The sequence below is a fragment of the Melozone crissalis genome, unplaced genomic scaffold (assembly GCF_028551555.1).
Source record: "Melozone crissalis strain CALT ecotype California unplaced genomic scaffold, PUWL_Pcris_2 ptg000016l_1, whole genome shotgun sequence".
NCBI classification, from domain to species: Eukaryota; Metazoa; Chordata; class Aves; order Passeriformes; family Passerellidae; genus Melozone; species Melozone crissalis.
This window is the reverse complement of record NW_026535794.1, coordinates 14,923,597-14,945,240: the sequence shown is the minus strand read 5'-3', so window position 1 is coordinate 14,945,240 and position 21,644 is coordinate 14,923,597. Positions and strand designations below refer to the sequence as shown.

Genomic DNA, 21,644 nt, shown 5'->3' with positions numbered 1-21,644 from the left:
GAGATCATATCTTGTTTTCAGCTTCTTTTCAATTCTGCCCAAAGGTTTAATACATAGTAGCTTATTTTCTTCAATAGAACTAGGAATTTCAATTGAAAGATTATATAAAGATAGCATATAAATCCTTTGCATTTCTTATTTTCAGAAGCAGTTTGAAATCTTTTGAGCATTTGGTTCCTACCCCATTGGTATGAACTTTTATCTCACCTTGAGCAGTGACTACTCCCAGTAGAGCATTACCTTCCCAAGAGCAATGTGACCAAATCTTGGAGTATTTTCTCAGGCATGACTCACACCTTATTAAAGGAATAACTTAGGTTTACTTTAATGAGATGCTTTGTGCAAGTATGAACTAAGAACAAAGGACTCTATGCTTCCATCAATATCAGCTCTGGGGGAAGAATTGTGTTTCTTGCCCATTATTAATAAAAAAAGCCAGGAAAGATAATGCAACTCTTAAAATGTGCTTGTTTATTGTGGGAAAATAATGAGAAATATGGGAAGTGTGTTGAGACCTGCAGTTGGCCAGACCTTTGAGGTGGAGCTCTTCCAGTCTGAAGAGGCAAAGACCTCCTGCATGTACTGAGCTGCCAGGGAAGACTGGTTAGGCTTTTGAACTCACAACCCAGATTTTAATGGAAGGTAAACTAGAATAATAATTTTAACAACACAAAACCTCAGGTGAGTAGGCTGAGACAGAATGGATATAAAAAGGGTTCATCTATCATTCTCTCCTTGCCTACTGTGTCCTTGTTTGGCAGGCCCTTGCTCCCAGACACAGGTTTTTTTTTTCAACTCACTGGATTCCTGCATTGTGGCCAGTGTGCCCTGTCCCCTCTGGCCCCTAGAAAATCTCATTCTGTCAGCAGAGACATCTGAGCCTGTGGCAGCTCCTGCCCCTCTGCTCTGCCTGTCGGTGCCTCCCCTGGCTGTGCTGTGGTGTCTCTCTGCACTGAGCCCTCATTCTTCACTCCTTGCTTTCATCCTCCCCATCCCTTCTGCCTCCCCCCTCTCTCCTGCTGGCCTCCAGAGGGGTCTGCTCCACATTGTCACGAATGCAGCATCCTAGCTGGGAACAAATGAATTCAACAGATCATGTCTGGAATTACACAGGAATTCAATGTGGAGGAAAGATGTTTCCTGGAGCACCCTAGCCCTTTCTAGGAAAAAAGCAGATTGTGGTGAATAATCTCTCTTTGGTGAAGAAGCAGAACTCAGTCTATGCACATATGAGTGCAGAAAGGCAATCCTGGAATTCTGTCTCTTTCATCAGTGTATTAGGTATTTTCTTCTAGACAATGGGGCCATGATCAAAGACATCTTGCCCAAAAGGGGACATCTGAAAATCAAGAGGGGTTTTAAAGGAAAGAGAATGTCATTGCAATGAATTAAAGAGTTTTAAGATTGTGACAAATAGCCTTTCATTGTCAAGGAGGCCCAGGGAGAGCTATATTGCATGGCTTTGACATCAGAGCCATGAGACAGAACTTTAGAAAAGGTTTTAGAAAATGTGGAACAAAATTAATCTTATTAGTCCCAAAGGATTATATCAAGCAAAGTACTGATAGCCTGTGTGGTATTCAAACCACAAGAAAGGAGAACAGTGGTAGATAGATCACATCCATCTGAAGATACCATACAGCAGAAATGAGCTCAGGGGACAAAGACAGGACTGGTATTGTTCAACTCTGAATAAAAATAAATAGCAGAATACATAGGAGAAGTATGTAAATGAATGATGAATCCAGAGACTCAGAACAGAACAATATTCTGGTTTCTCCATTTCACAACCTAAGTAATGTGAGATACACAGTGAAGCTCAATGTGGATCAAAGGAAAAAAATTCTCATATGATGTGAGTGGTACTTGCTCCCTTGAATGCTGCTAAGATTGAACACAATTCAAAGAGAACTGGACATTAACATGGACAAGAAAAACATCCAGAATTTAATAGTTAATTCTAAAGTGCAGGAAGTGACAAAAGCCTTTTACTTCATGCTCTGATGACAGTTCTGAACACTGGGATCAGAAGGAGAGTTTCAAAACAGAGCTAAATTTCACAGCTCCATCTAATAAATACTTTCTTCCACTTTCATTTGAAATATATAGTCCAGGAAATTGGCAAAGAACCTAAGTCTGATATGCTTTGGCCATGCCTGTGTTCCTTGACTTCAGACTCAGAGACAGCATGGTGTAGCATAAAAATGAACTTGTTTTCCATGCAGAAGTAGAATCCACTGAAACTGAGGAGAATTTGACTAGTAACCTGCACGCAGTTAGCTCTTTCTTGCTAGGTTCCTGTTGTTTTCTCAGAAGTTATTGTGTTACTATGTTCCTTAGACAATCACAGCAATGGGATTGAAGGTCAAAGGCAAGGCATTTCAGAGTGCTCTTATTTTATGAGCTTCTTAAACATGCCATCTCTTATTGCCTATTCTTATGTCTCCTCCAGTGCTTCTCCCAGGGACTCATAAAAAAGGAAAAATAGTCCTGCTAGCCAATTAATAATGGACACTTGTAGCATCAGCATAGGTTCATTATGGTTCAGTATGGACAATGGATCTGCCCCAGAAAAGGCAGGCTAGTTCAGCCCTCCTATTAAAGGTCCCAGGGGGCTGATACAGTAGCTCACAGCAAGCTGCAGGCAATCTGTCCGCTCCTTTGTCCTTGGACTATAGCTTGGCAGCTCTGGTGGAAGGAAGGAAACTGGGGACGAGTAGCAATTGTTGGGCTCCCTCTGCATTGCTGGCCCATTCCCATGCTAGGATAATTCTCCTGCCAATAGGTGATTGATCTCTGGGTTTGTGTGTATGGAGAGGACAAAGAAAACCAGCTATTATGTAATCAAATAGCAGCAGCTCAGATGAGAATCTGAGAGGGAGGTGTGACGAAATCCCATATGCCTTCTTCAAAATGTAGGGTACGTGATACTGAATTAAAACAGATTTATCCTCTCAAATAATAACCAACAGCTGTACTTTTTGACCACATCTTGCTCACAGCTGGGACCATTACTGCACATGAACAAGAAAGTAATTTGAAAATCTAGTTGAGTGAGTTTCTTGCGAGTCCATTAATCTTTCGTGGCCCAGAGACTTTGACATATTTTTATAACTCCTTCAACAAGAGGCAAGAAGAAGCATGATGGCATTGAAAATGATATGAAAATGCTCTCTAAGATGCTCTTGCCAAAGGGTAAATCAACATTAAAATAGGAAATTACACACATAATTTGGACCACTTCAAAGTGGTATATTTGGTCTGATTTGGATTTGCATTTTTATACCATTTATGCTGGCAGCACAGAATTACCTTAAATGATAGTAAATGATAATTTAACAGCCTTAATATCCCTTTACTGATAAAAAGTTGCTCCAGCATAAATGAGAATCAGACCTATTCTACCTTTAAATTATTTTTAGCAGAGATTTTAACTTCAAGATTTTTTAGTTATATTTTTCTGGCATAGCTATTACATGTGTGAAAAACAAGGTACTTCTCAGAACAGTCTTCTTTACAAAGGACTCAGATTACACACTGAGAGCACGTAATGTAAATTAACAGCTTGCTCTGTATGTAAATAGCTAAGAGACAAGCATTTCAAATAGTCCTTTAGAATTTAAAAATATGTGTTCAAAAATGACTAGATGTTAGAAAGTCTTAGGGCTGAGAACAGAGGTATTTACCTTGACAGATGCATTTGTGAAAGGCATATTTTTTAAGTTTGAGGAGGAAAGTAGATCCTCTCTTAAATAAAATAAAAAATTCAAACCTTTAAACATTTTTAGCAGCTTGAAATCATGATTCTTTTTATTTTCTTTCAATTGAGTCCCCTTGAAATGAAATGTAAACGTCTCCTTGATGGAACCGTTTGTTTATACACAGAGGCTTTCCAGCTATTTGCTCTTAACTGTTTCCACAGTGTATGAAAGCGGGTTGGAATAGGATAATCTCAGGCTTTGACACACACAAGCACGTTAGTCTGGGATAACAAGATTAGGGATATTTGCAGGCTGGAATGGAGGCAGAGGGACAGCAGAACGTGCTGCTGGCACCTAGAGCACAGTACCTGTGCCACGGCACGTGCTGCTGCTGCTGGGAGGCCTGGTCAGGCTCTGTCCCCAGGCACTGTGGCACCAGCTGCTGTGGCCACCACTGGCACCGTGTACCTGACGCAGGGTCACCCGCTGGAGCCTGCAAACTGCAGCTGATCTGGAAGAGCTCCTTGGCTTGGAGCTCATCATTCACCTCATGGTGCGTTAGCATCTTAAGGTAAACCGGGCCTTAAAGAGAATTAAGGCCAAAGCTGAAGGCTCAGTCCTTGATATGTTAAATTCCTGCCTTGTTCAGCCTGAGAAGAGCTGAAAGAGTGCACTTATCCTCAGGCAGCAGAGGGCCAGGGGCCCCAAGCAGCCCTGGAACTTCAAGGGCAGTTTAAACTGTGTTATTTGTGGCTGACAGGGCAGACTCACTGCTGGCTGCACGGCCCCTGGTCCCTGTGTTTCACTGTGCCACTTGGGTCCAGCCATGTCCCTTCAGCAGAGGGAAATGTTTATACCACCTCCAGGCCAGGAGGGGCTTCCCCATGCTGAGGGAAATTTCTGTCTGCCCGTTTTTGGGAGTTTTTGGCTGGTTTTCAGTGAGGGATTATGAGGCAGCTGGAAACCTTTATGTCTTAAACTGGAAATTCTGGAAACCTTATTCTTATTTACTAGCGTCTGGCTGATCTCTATCTATGATCTTTGTAATGTGCTGCCATGTGGGAGCCTGGAGTTTGGGATGTGAACTTGTCCCTTATTCCCCGGAAGGAAATGGCTCCTACGAGCACAATGCAGGGAAGTAACACTGGCATGCTCTGAACGGAGCCTCAGAAACTCCTTTAATAGAGAAAAAACTTGGCACATCCCAGAGTAAGCAAAGGTGATGCAGGAGGGAAGTAAGGAGAGAAAATGAGGATATCTTAATCTCTGGTAGTAACAGCCAGTCTGTTACTGGAGAGTCCCGCCCAAGCCAAGGGGATTGAACACAAACTGCAAAGCAGCTGGCACTGCTGGGGAAGGAGGGAAACTGCACTGCACAGAGGCACTGGCTAAATTTGCAATTTGTTTAAATGTGAGAAGATAGTTTTAAAAACTGTAAAAAAAATGTCATCAAAATAGAAACCTAACAGATAATTTCAGACTTAACAATTAAAATGCTTTGCTCTAAATCCACTGCACAGAATCTTTTCTCCCTCTGCATCCCCAGCCCCTTTGCAGAACTGTGAGATCAGCAGCAGCCATCCAGCCCTTCAGTGCACTGACTGTGAAGAGCAGGGTGGAGGTGTCCCAACAGGGGGGTCTGCCTCACTGCTGTGTTTCTCATTGCTCCACGATTTGCCTCTGCTCATAAAGCAGGGCAGAGGTAAAAATAGTGTGTGCTGACTTAGCCAATTGGGTGACCCTGGAGACAAATTTTGAGGAGAGTAAAAGCATTGGCCTCTGCAATATCTGAATGCAGAGGCTGAGAGTGGGAACAAAGTCTGAGCTAAGTCAGCTCTATTTCTTAATCAGATCAACACCATAAGTGTCCTTTAGGAATTTTTTCACATTATTAGTCCCTTTCTTTCACTTGAAGCAAGAGTGGATTGTGTCACATGGTTGAGGGAACAATGATAAACATTTACCCACCCTGTTAATAAATCACTTGCAAGACTGTGGCTGACTGTGCTTTAATGGAGGAAATGGGAGTAACTGAAAACTGACCTCTTTACTGCTCCACAATTATTGATGCAAAGGATTTTTAACCAGTGCTTATAGTTTTTGGAGTTTGGGTTTTTTGCCCAAATCCATCCTCTCCCCCACTCCCAGTAAATTGTACAGGATATTAAAAAAATGGTATGAAAGCTGAGGAAGCAGCAAACTAAGGAATTTAAAAGCTTCTAGCTATTGTATAAAGTAACAAGGACCTGCTGCCAGTGACAACTTGGTTTTCCCTTTTCAAGTACATGGCAGCAGTTTATGTAACCCCATTTCATGAAAACTTGCTAGAAAACAATATTGTAGGACTGCCAGCTCCCTGATGGAAAAAAACTGGCAAACTTTACTTGTCTTAGTTTTGTAAAACCATGGATATAAATAGTGAGTGGGCCTGTGTGGCTGTTTTTGTTTTCCTGGAGTTTGCAAACACACTTTGTGTCACTGACATGCCACATTTAAACAGTGCACTGTGTGATTAAGTTAGTTTAATTTTGTCAGCACTTGGCATTTGCTGATGCAGAAGGAAATCTTGTTCTCTGCTGTATCTACATGTGGATGAAAGGAATAAAATATTTACAGTACAGAGCTAAGAGACCAGATGCTTCTTTACTTCAGAGACTTCAAGGAATGGTAAGTCAGGAAGTGCTGCAATTCATTATTTTGTCTCTGGCATGAAATTTGGGTATGGAATTTATTGTGGTTTTAATAAGAAAATTTTTTTTACCTGGTTGTAATGTATTGTCAATTACTGTTGGCTTTTCTGTATTCAGCACTGTAGTCCCACCTGGAAAAGAAATTATGCGTATCATGATACATGTGACACAACAAAGGACACAGCAGTCATTAGGAACAACCTATATATAAACTTGATATATTACTGTCTTTATCAGCCATGTAGGTAACTGAGTATGCAAGCTTAAGCATGAAAATATGACATTAAAAGTCTGGTTTTCTTTATCAAAAAAGCCCCACAAGAACTCTTCATTAAATAAAGCTGTGTATCTTTGGAGTCCTTGCAGACACCAACTAAATTATCCTCAACATGTCCCTGTGACTGTCCTTGATTTATAGACACTGATTTGCTCCAAATCACACGGGAAGTGAGCAGCTGGTCTTCATGACACCTCCTAAGAGTCACTATTTTGTTCATTTACCCATGACCTGCTGTTTCTCATACCAGGGATGTGAGGTAAAACTAGGGCTCCCTGTAAGTTGTTTCATGGCTGTGTTGTGAGACCAGCTCACAGGAGAGGGGCATGGAAATTGCCAGACTTTAGGATCTAGTCTAAAGTAGGTTTCACTTCTGTCTCAAAGTGAAGGAAGAATTAAGGACTTCCCCTTTGTCCTTTACTTCATGCAGATAAACAAGAGGTGAGTGGGGTCATGGCCCTCTCCTAGGCTTACTAATTGATATTTTTAAAATACTTGACTTTTTAAAGCAAGCCTCATATTCATAAGGAAACAAAAAGGAAATTAGTACAATTATAAATGCACAGTGGGGTGCTGATTACCAGTCAATGACTCCTGTTTTTCTTTCTCCAGCAAGCAAGTGCTTAAAGCGTTATAGAAAGGATGACTATGATGACTTCCAATGAGAACAAATGCCCAAGCTGTATCAGCTTTATGCTTGTGAGAATGATCTGATGGGAAATGCTATAAACCACGCAAATAGAGTAGCTCTGTATGGGGTCCAAATAGAGCAGGAAGGAATTTGGCCTAGAGCACAATTAGAGTTAATTGCCAGGGAGGCCTCACTGTGGCACTCACATATGTGCAAGTGCTGTCAGGGCAGTGACTCTGCAGTGGCACCATGCTTGCTCTGGGAATGGGATAGAGAGGGCAAGGCACTCATGGAATCCCCTCTGCACTGCCCTGCTATCCTTAATGGGCCACAAGACCTACACACCTGCCTCCTATGCAGTTTGCAGGAAGAAAAGAATGTTTACAATTAATTTATTGGTAAAATCAGTTCTGTGCATTTGCTGTGTGCATTTATAAGTGAAACCACACGTACAATGCAGCGTTTCTCCAATGTCCAGAACAACTGGGCATGCACTTCCTAGGGTTTCTAGGTGTTGTAAAAATAAATTGTACTTAAGTGTCTGCACTTTTGCAGGAAGGCTATAGAGTAATTTTCAATACTAAAACTGAAAAACATTCAGTTCCCTGGAAGAGATGGTGCTCAGGAAGGTTGGCAGCTGTTCCCTTGTCTTAGAGATTATAAATTGCCCCTTAAGCACAACCAGCAGAAACTGCCAGAAGGTTTTTTTTCTGCTCAATAAACGTTCCCTAAGGGACATGTGGGATGGAGTCCTGAGCTCCTTGAAGTGCAGAGACTATGAACATGGAAGGTGCTTGCACAGATCTGTCTGCTTTCCCTGACACAGCCTCCTCTATGTGCAATATGTCTCGACCTATTGGGCTTTGCAAGACAATGTAGGGCTCTGCAGGAAGCTCTAGTGTTTCCCGATCTGCCTCTTTCTTTTCTGAATTATAAATAAATAAATAACATTGTTTAGAAACATTGAAAGCTTTCTGAGTTACCTTAACACAATACAGACTATTTTATCAGACTCCCTTCATGGCTGTTTTCAAAAAGAAGAAGGTTAATCTGAGACACTGATTTGAAAAGAAGTGACAGTGACCATGCACTGTCTTTTCCACTCAAGAATTGTTTTTTCAATATATGATTTGCAGTGTGCAATTACAGGAGATATTGGCAAGCTCAGAAAGGGTTTGATATTGAAATTTCACTTTCATTTGTATCTGTTGCCTGATATTCTACTTGCCTCATTCCAAAAAGCCAATCTCTTACCTAAGCTCACCCAATGACCTCTTGGACAGCTATTGCCAGATTTTAATGCTATTTTATGTCATGGATATAAGAAGCAATAAACATTTATTAGATAAGCACATCAGGGAGCAGTGATGAAATAACTTGTGTCACTGCATCTAAAAACAACCTCAATTACTGCAGATGTATAGATCTAATCAAACAGACACAGAGATTTGTGGAACAAGTGACCTCCAAGAAGAGATCAAAAGCATAGAGGTGCAGTGTCAGCTGTCTTAGAAGTACTAATGCTTCTGTGAAGAAGTGTGAGGCTATGAAACCTAGCAGGCTTCCTCTATTTCAGATGCAGTCTATGTTACATCTCCCCCTCCTACTTTTCTGCTGGTGATAGCAGCTTGGAGAACATCAGCCCCTCTGTGGCTGTAATGCTGTGTAAGCAGGGAAGCTCATGAAAATATTTCTGGCAGTGTGAGTATGTGGCAGTGCACTTTGATGAAACAAATCTGTTTTGTTTCTGTCTAGGAAAGATTTGGGAATGACATTTGAATCCTACACTAAGTTTTAGGTAGGAAACTTATGTGTAAACCAAGCAATATTCCAAGTTCTTCAATCTCAGATAATAAATCTCAAGAGTATTGTCCAGCTTTTCTTCTTAGTAAGAGAAAGTTTGATTAGACTATTTGATTAGACACAATTACCGCTCAAAAAATTGCCCTCTCTTCCATCTAGTCACTATTATTTTCTTCAAAAATTACATAGCTGAAAAAACAATCAAAAGTATTATCATATACAAAAGGCAGATGCCCATGTTTTGACAGCACTAACAATGCAAACTGCATACTAATGTCCATTAATATCGAGTGGTTAAATCAGTGCAAGCATTAAGCTGGTGATGGATATGAGCTACAATGAAGCTGCAATGGAATGAGGATGGTTTCTGCACCTGTCAGTTGGTAGTCATCACCTGTGCCACTGTGACAGTTTGCCTGGTCATCATCACACTCATCCACCGGCTTGCCTTCGGAAACCGTAGGGACAGCGGTTGGAGCTGAAACAAAATCGATTGTTCGGTTAAAACACGAGCTGGAGAACCATCCTGCAGCTGGCAGTTACATCCTGATGAGCACCATGTGTTGTGTCTGAGGATTGAAGCAACTCTACTTTGCAGGTTGCTTAGTACTTCTTTGGAATGGTGAGTATCTTTTGTACTTCTTTGGAATGGGGAATACCGTTTGTACTTCTTTGGAATGGGGAGTATCTGCTCTGCCTCCTGCACTGGGGCACATCTGAGCTGAAGGGCTGAGCTGAGCTGGGCAGCAAAGCCCCAGACTGTCTATTCACTGGTGTTTGTTGTTCCTATCAAGGAACAGTGAAAGCCTGGCAAGACAGAAGGAGAGTCCTAGAGGGTTGTGTGTGGGGTGGACACCCCATAATTTTATTTCTCTGTGAAGTTCCAGGGAGTGGGCCTGTGCAGAGGAGCAGGAGGGCTGCATGCTCAAGGTGTAATTCTATAACACCCAATGCTTTGCTGAAGAAACCTCTCTGCAGAGCACACATAAGAAAGGAAATGTCTGAGCACGGTTCTGGTAACAGCAGCAGGAAGGCAGTGTGATGTGGAATCATTTTGTGCTCCATGAGGACACATGGAAGGCGTTTCTTTTGTTTTTTGTTGAAGTTATAAATAAATAAGACATCAGTGATGTCAGTCATCCCTCCTGGCCACCTGCTTGCTTCTCACTGCTGATGACTTTCCGGTAGCTGCTGCCTAAGCAGTTAATGTCTGAACCTTGTTATTACACTTAAAAGCTTCAGGTTTGTGTAAGATGCCAGAAAACACATAGCCCAGAATCTGCAAAGCACACCACATCTGGAAAACCAGAACACAGAGACGTGGTGCTACACTGGTGTTTCATGCCACACGTATGGTTCCCTGGCTTAAGATAAGCACTCCTGGAATGTGATCCAGGCTTGTGTCTCTTCTCACTTACTGTTATTTTCATCAGCAATCTTTTTCGCTCATTATAGGCTATGCAATAATGTATGTCTTTTGCAGATTCTTCTTTTCCCTTCTGCTGCCCCCAGCATCCATTGGCCACATTTTCTTGGCTTGAAAATGTCAGGAGAGGTGATAGTTTTTGAAGTAGCTATATTATAGCTATATTATGGCATAAAACATGCCTCTTTAGGACCCTGACCTATGCTTTACAGGTTCAATCCTACCTAGTTAGAGAAACAGTTCTGTACCTATTATGAATTATGCAGAACATTTGTTACCCACATTGCTATAAAAACCCCTCTGGGGGATCCCTGTAGATTTCTACATCCAGCTAAGTTTCTTATCTTGATCTTTGTGTCCCTGTATTGCCTCAAGCTTGCCTACATCTCTGCCATCATTTCATGTATGCCCCCCTGGGATGCTTCAAGCACACAAAACTTGCCCTTGCTCATTACTGCTGGAGAGCTGATTTCTACTCCTCTCTGTGCCAACCTCCATGCTTCTTTTCTCATCTCAACTCTTTTCTTGCTCAGTAAATCTCAAGTGACTTCATTCAACTCCCTCCTTAAGATGCAATTATACAACATTAAGCATTATTGTGCTTCTCCCACAGGCAAATGGGAATTGACCTCACCTGTCCATGGGTGACCTACAGGTGAGCACACATAAAAAGTATACCACAGCAGAAAGAAAAAATGTGAAAAGGTGTGTCCCAGTGGAAAAACGAAAATGTCCTTGCTGTTTCAGTTTGCCTAAAAGCAATGGTCCTCCATCTCACTGAGCAATGTATTCTTGTGAGGTGGTCCAAGACTCACTCCTGGATGGCTGGGTGGCTACAGGAGCCCTGTGGCTGAAGGGCTTTGCCCAGAATCTCTGAGTTTACATAAGGCAGGTGCTGTGTTTTCTTTTTTTCTGAGCAAGTAGCACAATAGTCTGCAGGAACTAAGTATTCCCACAGGAAATGAGGACTTCCTGCGGGAACTAAGAAGTATTTCCAGCCTCCCCACTTTCTGAGCCAAGTAAAATCATACTAATTCAATCACTAAACTAAAAAAAACAACACAGAACTCATCAGTTCTCACAGCAAATGCCTCTCACACTTCCCTCTTGGGGCAGAAATGGTGAGAAAGAAATGGAGGTAGAGCAGTTGCTTCCATTCATCTTGGGAATCTGTTCAGCTGCTTCTATAAGAGGTGACATATGAAACCCCAAATAATATGGTTTGTTATTCTGTATATTTAAGCTGTGTGGTTTATGAGCCTCACCACTGTGTCATTATCCACCAGATAAAATTGTTAAATTCACAAAGTGTTATCTGCAGTTATCTATGAAGTTAAATAATTATGTTTATATAACAAAAATCAAAGCGGACTTCATGTCACAGTCCAAGGACAAATGTCTAAACTTTGCTTTTCCTGCTCTTTCATCTCCTACATATTCTTGCAAAATTAAAGCTTAGTAAAGCACAAAGAGGCCCCCTTTAGCCCCCAAAAGTAGCACCACAGACACTGTCCAGTCCAGTGATCTTTGCCTACCATAGTTTTTGGTGTGACTTTCAGGTCCTTTGAAGGATGGAGGGATGTAATTACTATATTTAGTGCAAAGCTCCCTCTGCATTCTCGGAAAACATCTCCTCCAGGGTTGTATCATGGTAACATAAAATTTAAGTTCCTGTCTTTATTCTCTCCTAATAGCTCTATGATTCTCAAAAGTATAATCATAAGGATGCTTAAGGGAATGGAAAAGCATGTGGAGAATATCACTGTGATTCAACAAAGGAAGGGGGAAAAGAATAATAATTGTGCCTTGGGCACATTCAAACGTTGCAGAGAGGAGCTGAGCAGGCCAAGAACCAGCACTAATGGCAGTCATGGAAGTGAGAGTCCGATGTGCTGCCTGTGCACACACAGCAGTCTTCAGCAGCAGACCAAGCAGAGAATGTATTTATGAAAATAATAAAGTGCATTCATTTCTAGCAGAGCAATTACCTTCAAGTTCACAGCCCAGCAGCTCCATTCTCAGCCCCAGCCCCCCGTGCGTGGCTCTCTCAGGGTAGACGCGTATGAATCGTGTCGATATAGGCTCAAACGTCCGCAGCTCAGGCGTGTCGTAGTTGGTGTTGCCTTCAAAAGTCTGCAAAGCGTGACAAATGCAACTGGTTAAAAGAGAAAGAAAAGAAAAGTCCATTTTCCACACTCATCTTTTTTCCTTCATCCTGCAGCCTTTGAATTAGGTGAGCCGTAGGCCATATTCTAACGGTTTAGTAAGTGTCAGGCATTCCTATCCTAAATGAGAATGGAAAATACATTGTTAAAGCTTCTCGGAAAAGTAATGCATTTCATTTTTCATAAACTCAGTAGCAACTAATCCATCAGGGTCATAACAAGAGCTGAGTGTTTAATGAGACATGTTTTTAAATGACACTCTGATCTGAGGTTTAACTGGGTGACATTTCCAACACTTCTCAGGGAAAAAAAATGGCTGAGGTGAAGATCCTGTCACCTTTTAAGTGGTTACAATAATAATCCAACTATTCAAGAGAAAATTTCAATCTGATTTCCCCCAGTGACAGAGCTTCACAAGTTGTAGCTATTTCAAAAGGCATAAATTAAACTTCAGGAGCAGTAGCTGCAAGAGTTCTTCCAGTGAGCCGGCTATTGAAGAAGAATTAGAAGAAAGAGAAAAAAGCTGCTTCCTGACAAAACTGCAATATAATCCAACAGGCAAGGCAGGTCAGCAAATGTACGTTTCAGACAAAAAAATCTCATCTCTGAATCGCACTTTGGGTTCTTCAGACATAATACAACTCTCAATGGCATTTCTTTGATACCTTCAGTTTCTCCTTTTCACTAATCTTTTGCATATAGAACACATTATAATCTGGACTTACAGCAACACCTCAAGTGCCTCCATGTAGATGAGCAGTCCTTAGAAGGAATCAACTGAACAAAGAAATGGTCCTTGGTATGAAAGCTTTATAGCCCAAGATAGGCAAAAGCAAAAAATGCCTATTTTATAGCAAAAAATGCCTTCAGAATATAATGTACAAAAGCCTTTAAAGTACAAAATATGAAAATGCATATAACAATGAAGTAAAAGTATTTTCACGCTTTCCATGAATTACTGAAATGGCAAAACTCTAAAAAAGGTCTTTGAACTGCAGCTCAAATTTAAGATTAGAAGTGCTACCATGAGATACTTCTAAGATATTGCTGTGAAACTGGAATCATTCTTCAGGAAGAAACCATGAGATGCCCTTCATTTTGGATGGGAATAAAACCCAACCTGCAATGAACTCCTTCTATTCATCTATAGCAGAGAAAACAGAGGCCATGGGAAAAGCTGGCTGAATTCCTAAGGCAAAAAGCCAGCACAGGTAATCCAAATTGCTTCTTGGATTCTCAGTGCAGTTCTAAAAGCCTTCTTTGTTTTTACTGTACACTTCTGCATTATGATCACAATGCTTCCAGCCACTGTTTACAGAGTGCCAGTTGCAAAAGCCAATAGTGATGGGAGATTGTGAAGAATTAAACAAAAAAATAATTTTAACATCAATGCTGCTTTTCCTACTTCCTAGGGAAATTGCACCTCCAAGGTGGCTTCAAGGGGCACTGGCTGACCCACTGTACTGTCAGTGCTTGGAAGACAGTTGTCACAAATTCATGTGTAGAGGGCTTGTCAGATCTAATTGACATGGAATTACATATTATTATATTTGAATAACAATATAGTGCAAATGATCAGAAAAGCTACCTAGTATATGAAAAAGAATGAATGCCATTTTATGTGTAAAAAGTAGACAGACACATGTATCTGAGGAATCCTTGCTCCCTTTTTTAATAGTAGTCTTAATAGCAACATATAATAATGAAAACTGATTTATAAAAGGCATCACTATGGAGTACTGACACATAGACATTAGGATTCAATAGGCATCTAGAATTACATTGAATCACTGTCCTTTGTAGAGCAGAGCTGCCTGTGATTCAATTTTGACTGTTCATTTAAAACACATACTGATACTCTTTGTGGGAGAGGAGAGAGGAGTGTACAGCAAAACTTCACTTTGAGAGTGTCCTTTATACAAGCTATGTCACAAATTGCTGTACTCCACTACAAAGATAAGGTGTAATAAATAACAGTTAAACAAAAGAGGACCTGAGATGGTGAGCAGAAAAAAAAATCTGCCTAACTTATTTTAAAATCAAAATAAACATTGCAGAAAAATTTTAAAAGGATGTTCCAAATGACAGGGTGTTCTGAAGTTTCTTGTACCAGAAATTAGGAGAGTAATTTTAAAAACAATAGCAAAAACCTCAAAACAACTCATTCTACCCCCATAAAAAGCAAAAGGAGGAAAGAAGCATGAAAGAGAAAGACGACTTTTTGGAGTAAGCTTGAGTAAGCAAGCCCATGGACAAGAAATACAAATTGGATCCTGAAATGGAATTCTGCATGGTTATATGATGATTTGTGATTTTCACTCCTTTGAGTGCTTGAGCTAAAGCACTCAAAGGGGGAAACATTTTGCACACTCAAAAGTAGCTGAAATTGGGTCAGCCAAAGAGGAAGGAGTTATGGCAGGCTTTGTGAAAGCAGCTGCAGGCATGAATGACAAGATCATGTTAAGAAACAAGGTGATGTTTCACCCTTTGGACACATTCTGTTGTTATGTTTAGCCTGTCACTGCTCTTTCTTCTCTGAAATGCAGTTGTTTGTTTATTGAAAGTCACGACTTTAACCAAGTGAAACGATGTGTTTCATTTCATATAACAGGGCTGTTTCTAATCCATGTTCCTGCTGTGACTCATTATAGCATCCTGTCCCATCCAGCTCTACTTACAGTTAAAAACACTACATTCCAGTATTAACATTTTAAATTCCTCAGGCTCCAAAATCATGGGATTTATCCTATTCTCTTTAAAGAAGACTTTTGCTTTGGAATAAAGTTTATTAAATATATTGAATTTTTAGGAAGGATTATAATTATGCCACAAGAGATTTGAATTCCAGCCCTCTCCATTCCATTAATCTTGAAAGTTAATTTCTGGTGGTGATGAAAACTGAGGATGGGCTCAGTGCATTAGTTAGCACACTAGTTTTCTTGTCAAATTGCTAACTTCTGACAATGATGGCAAGTGCCTGTATTAGAAAACAGAAAGCCATGCAGCAGACGGCGCGCTGCTTCGAAAGCATATGGCATTATTTTTTTCCCTCGTTGAGCCACAGTGTAGAAGTACATGTCAAAACAACATCTATTTTAGAAAGAAAATGGTAAGATCCCATTGTTGATTTACACTCCCTTCACACTTTATGATGAAGTCAAAACTCATGGTAACAAGAGAAAGGAGATGACTGCAAAGGCTGAATCCATTTAGTTTTAATCCCCCAAACAAATGATGAAAAGTGAGAAAATGCAGACATATTCAGTGAGATTAAAACAGGAGAGAATGAAGTCCAATATTTACCAAATGCGCTTGGAAAAGCTACATCCATGGGCCCACTCAGCTTTTCCTTTAAGGAAACACAGGTTCCTCCAATGGATGAGTCTATACAGCAAAACAGCTTTTACATCTAATTTTCAAACTAACACAGATGAGATATGGAGCAATTCCCAGGATCCCATCTGCCAAGCACCACAACAATTTGCCTTTTGAGGGCACATTTTGGTACACGATTCCCTGGTCATCTCAGTACTACAGCACCAATTTGTGAGCAGGTCTGCATGCCTACTCATTTCCTCAAGGAACTGGGTAGGAGGACTAAGAAAGAGTTGTGCCTTTTGAGGCAAAAATGCACTTTGTGAGCAGAGATAGCAAAATGGAATGGAAGACTTCAATGGGATTTGGTGCAAATAAGCTAAATGCCCAGTGTAATTTAGGTCCTGAAATGCATACATCCAAAACCAAATCAAAACAGATACATTCCTAGAAACTCTTCTGGGCCACAATTATTTTCTTTTCCTTCAAATCTAACCTAGCAATTCATTTGGCCCTCCTCTGGAAATGTATTCCCAAGCATCCTCCAAGATGCTTCCGTTGTGAGAATACAATAGTACTTCTCATTTGGGATAACATGACCAAAATTTCATCACTTTCTTTTGGAGGGACTTGGATCAGATCACTACAGAGAACCTGTGAAACTCTCAAAGCAATCTACAGGCAGCTGAGAAACACAACAGGTACCCCATTGAGCTGAGTAACACCATTCTCATTCTATAGCTCTAACAGAAAGAAGCAAAACAAAAAGTAATTCAAATAAATTTGTCTCAAGTAAGTTTGTTTACTCTCAGTTTTAGAGTTTGGCTTTTTAGAGTAATCCCTTTGCATGGGATTTTGCAGTAAATTGTGAGCCAGAGAGGCACCAATGTTGCCAGGAGTCAAGCCTGAACTAAGTGTCGAATCAGCAAAACTTGCTGCCAGAGAGGTAAATGTCCTAAGGCAGCTCTTGTCCTCAGGCATGGGACAGCTCCCACAGCATTCCTTCAGGCTGCAGCCCTTGGAGTCCTACTCCTTGGCTTCACCCCAGCTGTGTGCCCTTCCTAAGGTCAGATAGAAGTGCGTAGAAATGTAACGCAAACTTTTCTTCAGCGCAGTTTTTGCCCTTACCTTTATCTTTTTCTTGCTGGAATCCATGATCATTTTCCAATCTGACCCATTGTTGCTGTAGCCAATTTTGAATTTTCTCATGAACACTTTGTTTTCTCGGTGCTTGCCTCCCTGGACAATGATGCCCCTCACAATCTTTTCCTCACCGAGGTCGATCTGGAGCCATTCATTTGCGTAAGGATGGGTGCTTGGGGGCAGCGCCCAGCCTGAACGGCTCGTTATCAGGCGAGCGTTTTCGGGGATCCAGTTCCGATCCACTTGGGTAGATGCAGTAATTTGAGAGTCAGGAATAAGGCCAGACACCATACCCAGCATCCCAGAACAAGGATAATCTACAAAGAAAACAAAATCCAAATAAATTAAATAGTTGTTCGGAACAAGCACCAAATCAGAAACAGGACACATCAGTCAATTCAACGATCATAACTAATTACTTATTTATTTCTTATAGTCAAAGTAATCTATTGGATTTGTATATAATTTTCATTTGTTCAAACTTGCACATCCTAGTTTTAGCAGGAAGTACCAAAATACCACAAGTATTTTTGGCTTGGTGGGAACCAAAAGGATCAGAAAATCCTATTCTATTCTTGTTTTCTATTCTTCTTGCTAAAAGAGTGCAGGGCCATCTGAATTTGTGAATATTTCCTCTGAGAAAACTTCCAAAACCAGCCAAAACCTCGTTGCAGATTACCTAATTTTGGTGACATTGGAAATGGAAATCTTCATACACGAAAATATAATTTACTGTTGCACTTGAGATTTTCCTAATGCATTTTTTTTATCTCTCAGACTTTTTCAGGTGACACAGAACTGAAATAGTTGCTTCTTTTATGATGCTAGATTAAAAAAAATTAGAAGTACCTGCTAACAAGACATTAAGAATTCTAATGTAGAATGAAACAGTAGATCTGATTACCTACATCTAATCTGAAAAGATTTCATAGAATGACTTGTAATTCTCTAACAAAGTAATCAGTAATCTTATTTTCCTTCTGTATGGAAACCACTTCTAAGAAACATTTTCAAGGCTAAAGAAACACTCTAAAAGAAAAAAAAAACCCTAAATATTAAAAATTATGCAAAAAATGCCATTGAACTGTATTAAGTGCTAAAAATGTCCTAGAAAACTTAGCTTTCTGAAGTCTAATAAATCATTATTATTTTCTTTCAACTGTAAGTTGTATTTATAGGTAAAGGCACTTCCGCTGTGTAGAAATTATAGAAAACTTATAACTGTAAAACAGATATTCCTAAAATTTTTTGACAGGTAACTGTGTGATTAGAGGAATTACTTTGCCATACTGATCATGACTGGAACTTATATAATAACCACCATTATTTGCACAGATATAAGGGTTTGTACCTTGCAATCCTTTTAAACCTAGTCACGTGTGTTCCTTGAGAAATCTGCTCAGAACTACCTATGAATAGCAGACATAAGAGAGATGGACTGAAGGGTTAGAAGGGAAAAAATGACATGGGAATTTGCAAAATATCTGTGTATCTCAGGAATTTTGCATGAAGCTGTAAAGCGATTGCAATAAAAGTAAATAAAACTAAAATATAGCATCATAAAAATATTCAGACAACACTGGATGTTTGATTTGTGGTGTTTTATTATCTTTTTAAAAAACATTTCTACATTCAGATTGTGGTGGAAATCATGTTCATGAATTTTACCCATAAAAATAAATCCCACAGTATAGGCACAAAAAAATCCCCATATTTTATAATCTTTCCCAAGACCTACCTGTTATCTTGCAGCCATACACTTCAAATCTCAGTGAAACTCCATTTTCCCAAGACACAGGTCTGATTCTCACAAACCGTGTTAAAACTGGTTTGGCAAAAGCTCTGTAAACAACATCAGTGGGGTTGCTATTCCCTTGAAACACCTTTGAGTGGAAAGAAAAAGTATATATTTGTTAGGTTTTCTCTTAACTGGTGCTTACAGTTCTGTGTTTTACAGATAGTTTTGATATGAGGTCTAACCAGGGTTGGTTGTGGGGGCTGAGACAAAAGACTTGCATGGGAAACTATTTTATTAATCTTCTAACACAACTTTTGCAGACAGGTTTGCTTTCCTTGGGGAGGAAAAATGAAGATGTAAGGTGTTCAATGATACTAAAAAAGGTGTTCCTAATGCCCAGATCTACATGCAGTAATGACAAACCCTGGTCTTCATCACCCAACAACTCCTGTGTCCTGGAAGAATCCCCCAGTGCCGCACTAGAGCAGTTCTATTTCTTGTACACTCATCAAATAATGCAGAAAGCTAAATAATCTCAGGTTCAAATTAAAGACTTGGATTTCAATTAGACCACATAAAAATCTTATATGGTTATGATAAAAATATATATTATTTTGCTGACCTTGGGCTTAAGATTTTTAAGATGTATTGTGCAAACCTTGCTTTGTTAACACCCTGTTTTCAAATCCGTTTCAACAAGGTCTCAGTATTTCCTTCTCCTTGCATATTGAGATTGAAGTCTATTTAAAATCTGTTTAGCAGGCTCCAAGATTTTCCCTGCATCCCCCGAGGCTGGCAGTCAAATTAGATGAACAATGAGACTTCCACCAGAAGCACATGACTGAGCTGTGCTTTCATGTTGAGGATGCTGCAGACACACTCCTTCCTAGCCCAGCCAAAACCTTGCAATGTTCCAGTCCAAAAAAGGTGATTCAGCTTCCTGCTTCTTCCTCACGTAGAGGGGACCAATTTCCTGTTGTTTTCCATGGATGCAGGCCCCTCTCCTTTTATGGGAGGTTCTCCCATTTCTTACACACACTGTCCTGCTTTCCTGTTTGTTCCTTACAGTAGCTGCGTTGATTTGGAGCAGGGGCCAACAGCACACAGCTGTCAACTCATAAGGCTCAGTTACAGCTCAAGTAATTTAACATCGCAGTTTCATATCTAGTAAGAGATTTTTAATGGAACTGCATTTCCTTCCAGTAACTTTTTTTTTTTTTCTGTGAAGACCTGATGTAGTTTTCTCAAAGTTTGCATCTGACAGAGAAAAGGAGTCTTTTCGCAAAAGTACCCAGATTTTTATGTGTAGTTAGTGCAACATTGGTGTATGGCTGCCTTGAGACCTGCAGCTGCAAACTTTTCATTTGAATTAGAATATCTGGGAAGGAGACTGGTGCATATGTTTTTCTTGTCTTGATCAACAGCAAAATACTGCCATTTTAGAAAACTGATTTTTTAAACAAACCCTTTGTACAAGTGACACAGGTTTAGGAAATATTCTTACTAATTAAAGACAGCATGTGCAAGAGAAACTCATGTAAAATACACTTTTGGAGAGTTTACAAATTGAAGCTGGTAATGAAAATCAGGCATGGTTTGATTTTGAAAGAAGCATTTGTTCAGATTACAGAATCCAGAGTCGGGAAACCCAGTGTCTCATACCAGCCACTGTCCTGGCCCCTCTTGTGACTTTGGGCAAGACAATTATTGTATCTTTATATACATCACTGTACAGTGCCCACATTGTGTTATCTGACTTTCAGAACTTCCAGTAAAACCAGGATAATACCTGCCAGAGAGAAGTTTTCAGTATTCATTTTTTATTGTTTTCCAAAGGGCTTCAAAAAGAGCAAGACGTATTTGTTAAACACTGTTGCCACATTGATTAGATAAATGTAGTGGACTTGGCATAGCCCTTACAGATGAGTCAGGGACAAACCAGTAACCAAATATTTAGGGCTAGATAGGGTTACACTGATAGACTTTGATATTGTACAGCTCTTCTGTGTCTTCACAGAGGGGTCACAAAAAAAGCTGTTTTGAAGGGAGGTACCACAAAACGATTCCAATTGCATCAGCCCCTGGCAGCCTCTGGGGATGCTGCTCTCAGGCACATCCTGAGCGAGGTGGGAAGGGAGACAGGGCCTCACTGGGGCTATTCATGTGCGAGCTGGAGCAGAACTGACTTCTCAGTAATGAGCTTTATGCTCATGGTAGCGGATAATGACAATTTTTCTTATGAGTGTCTAAAGCTGTTTCATTGGGAGGTCACAGAGAGCAAATCTGCTGATAAATGGAAAGGTGATAAAAATCTGTAAGGATGGAAAGATGTGCCTAATCATCTGTCTGCATGACCCCCATCACTGAGGTACTTGGAAGTCTAACAAACCACTAATCACCTGCTAGCAGTGCTGCATGGCCATGCACAGGGAGCTGAGGCACTGACTTATTGCATATCCAGAGCTTCACTGCACATAACAGACAGACACATTTTTTGAAAAGTTCTGCATAATGTTTTTCTCAAGGTCACATAGAAATTCTCTGAGAAACAGGGAAACAGCAGAACAGTCCAGGAAAAAAACTCAAAATGATTCAAATTATGGCGAGTTCAATACATAGGGCATCACCTTACAAGATTTTCAGCTGCTCTAGGGTTTGCATAAACAATTTCTGTGTCCCATTACTACTGAGACATGAGCTGGCTTTTGGATTTGGGAAATAGTGCAGATCAAACTGACTAAACCTTATTCTTCCT

The 21,644-nt window shown here is 40.3% G+C and overlaps 1 protein-coding gene across 2 annotated transcripts in view; it reads right to left on the bottom strand.

Annotated features, from left to right (window-relative positions):
• The window catches only part of NRP1 (neuropilin 1), a 113,395-nt gene that overhangs the window by 12,074 nt on the left and 79,677 nt on the right, over nucleotides 1–21,644 (bottom strand). Inside the window, exons 8-12 of one of the 2 annotated variants that reach the window (XM_054273673.1) lie at nucleotides 18,890–19,034; nucleotides 17,137–17,468; nucleotides 12,517–12,661; nucleotides 9,476–9,580; nucleotides 6,463–6,522 (exon numbers count right to left, since the gene is read on the bottom strand). In XM_054273673.1, coding sequence (XP_054129648.1) covers nucleotides 6,463–6,522; nucleotides 9,476–9,580; nucleotides 12,517–12,661; nucleotides 17,137–17,468; nucleotides 18,890–19,034 — 787 coding nt within the window. The remainder of the gene's footprint in view (nucleotides 1–6,462; nucleotides 6,523–9,475; nucleotides 9,581–12,516; nucleotides 12,662–17,136; nucleotides 17,469–18,889; nucleotides 19,035–21,644) is intronic. The other variant, XM_054273674.1, reaches the window with a different exon arrangement.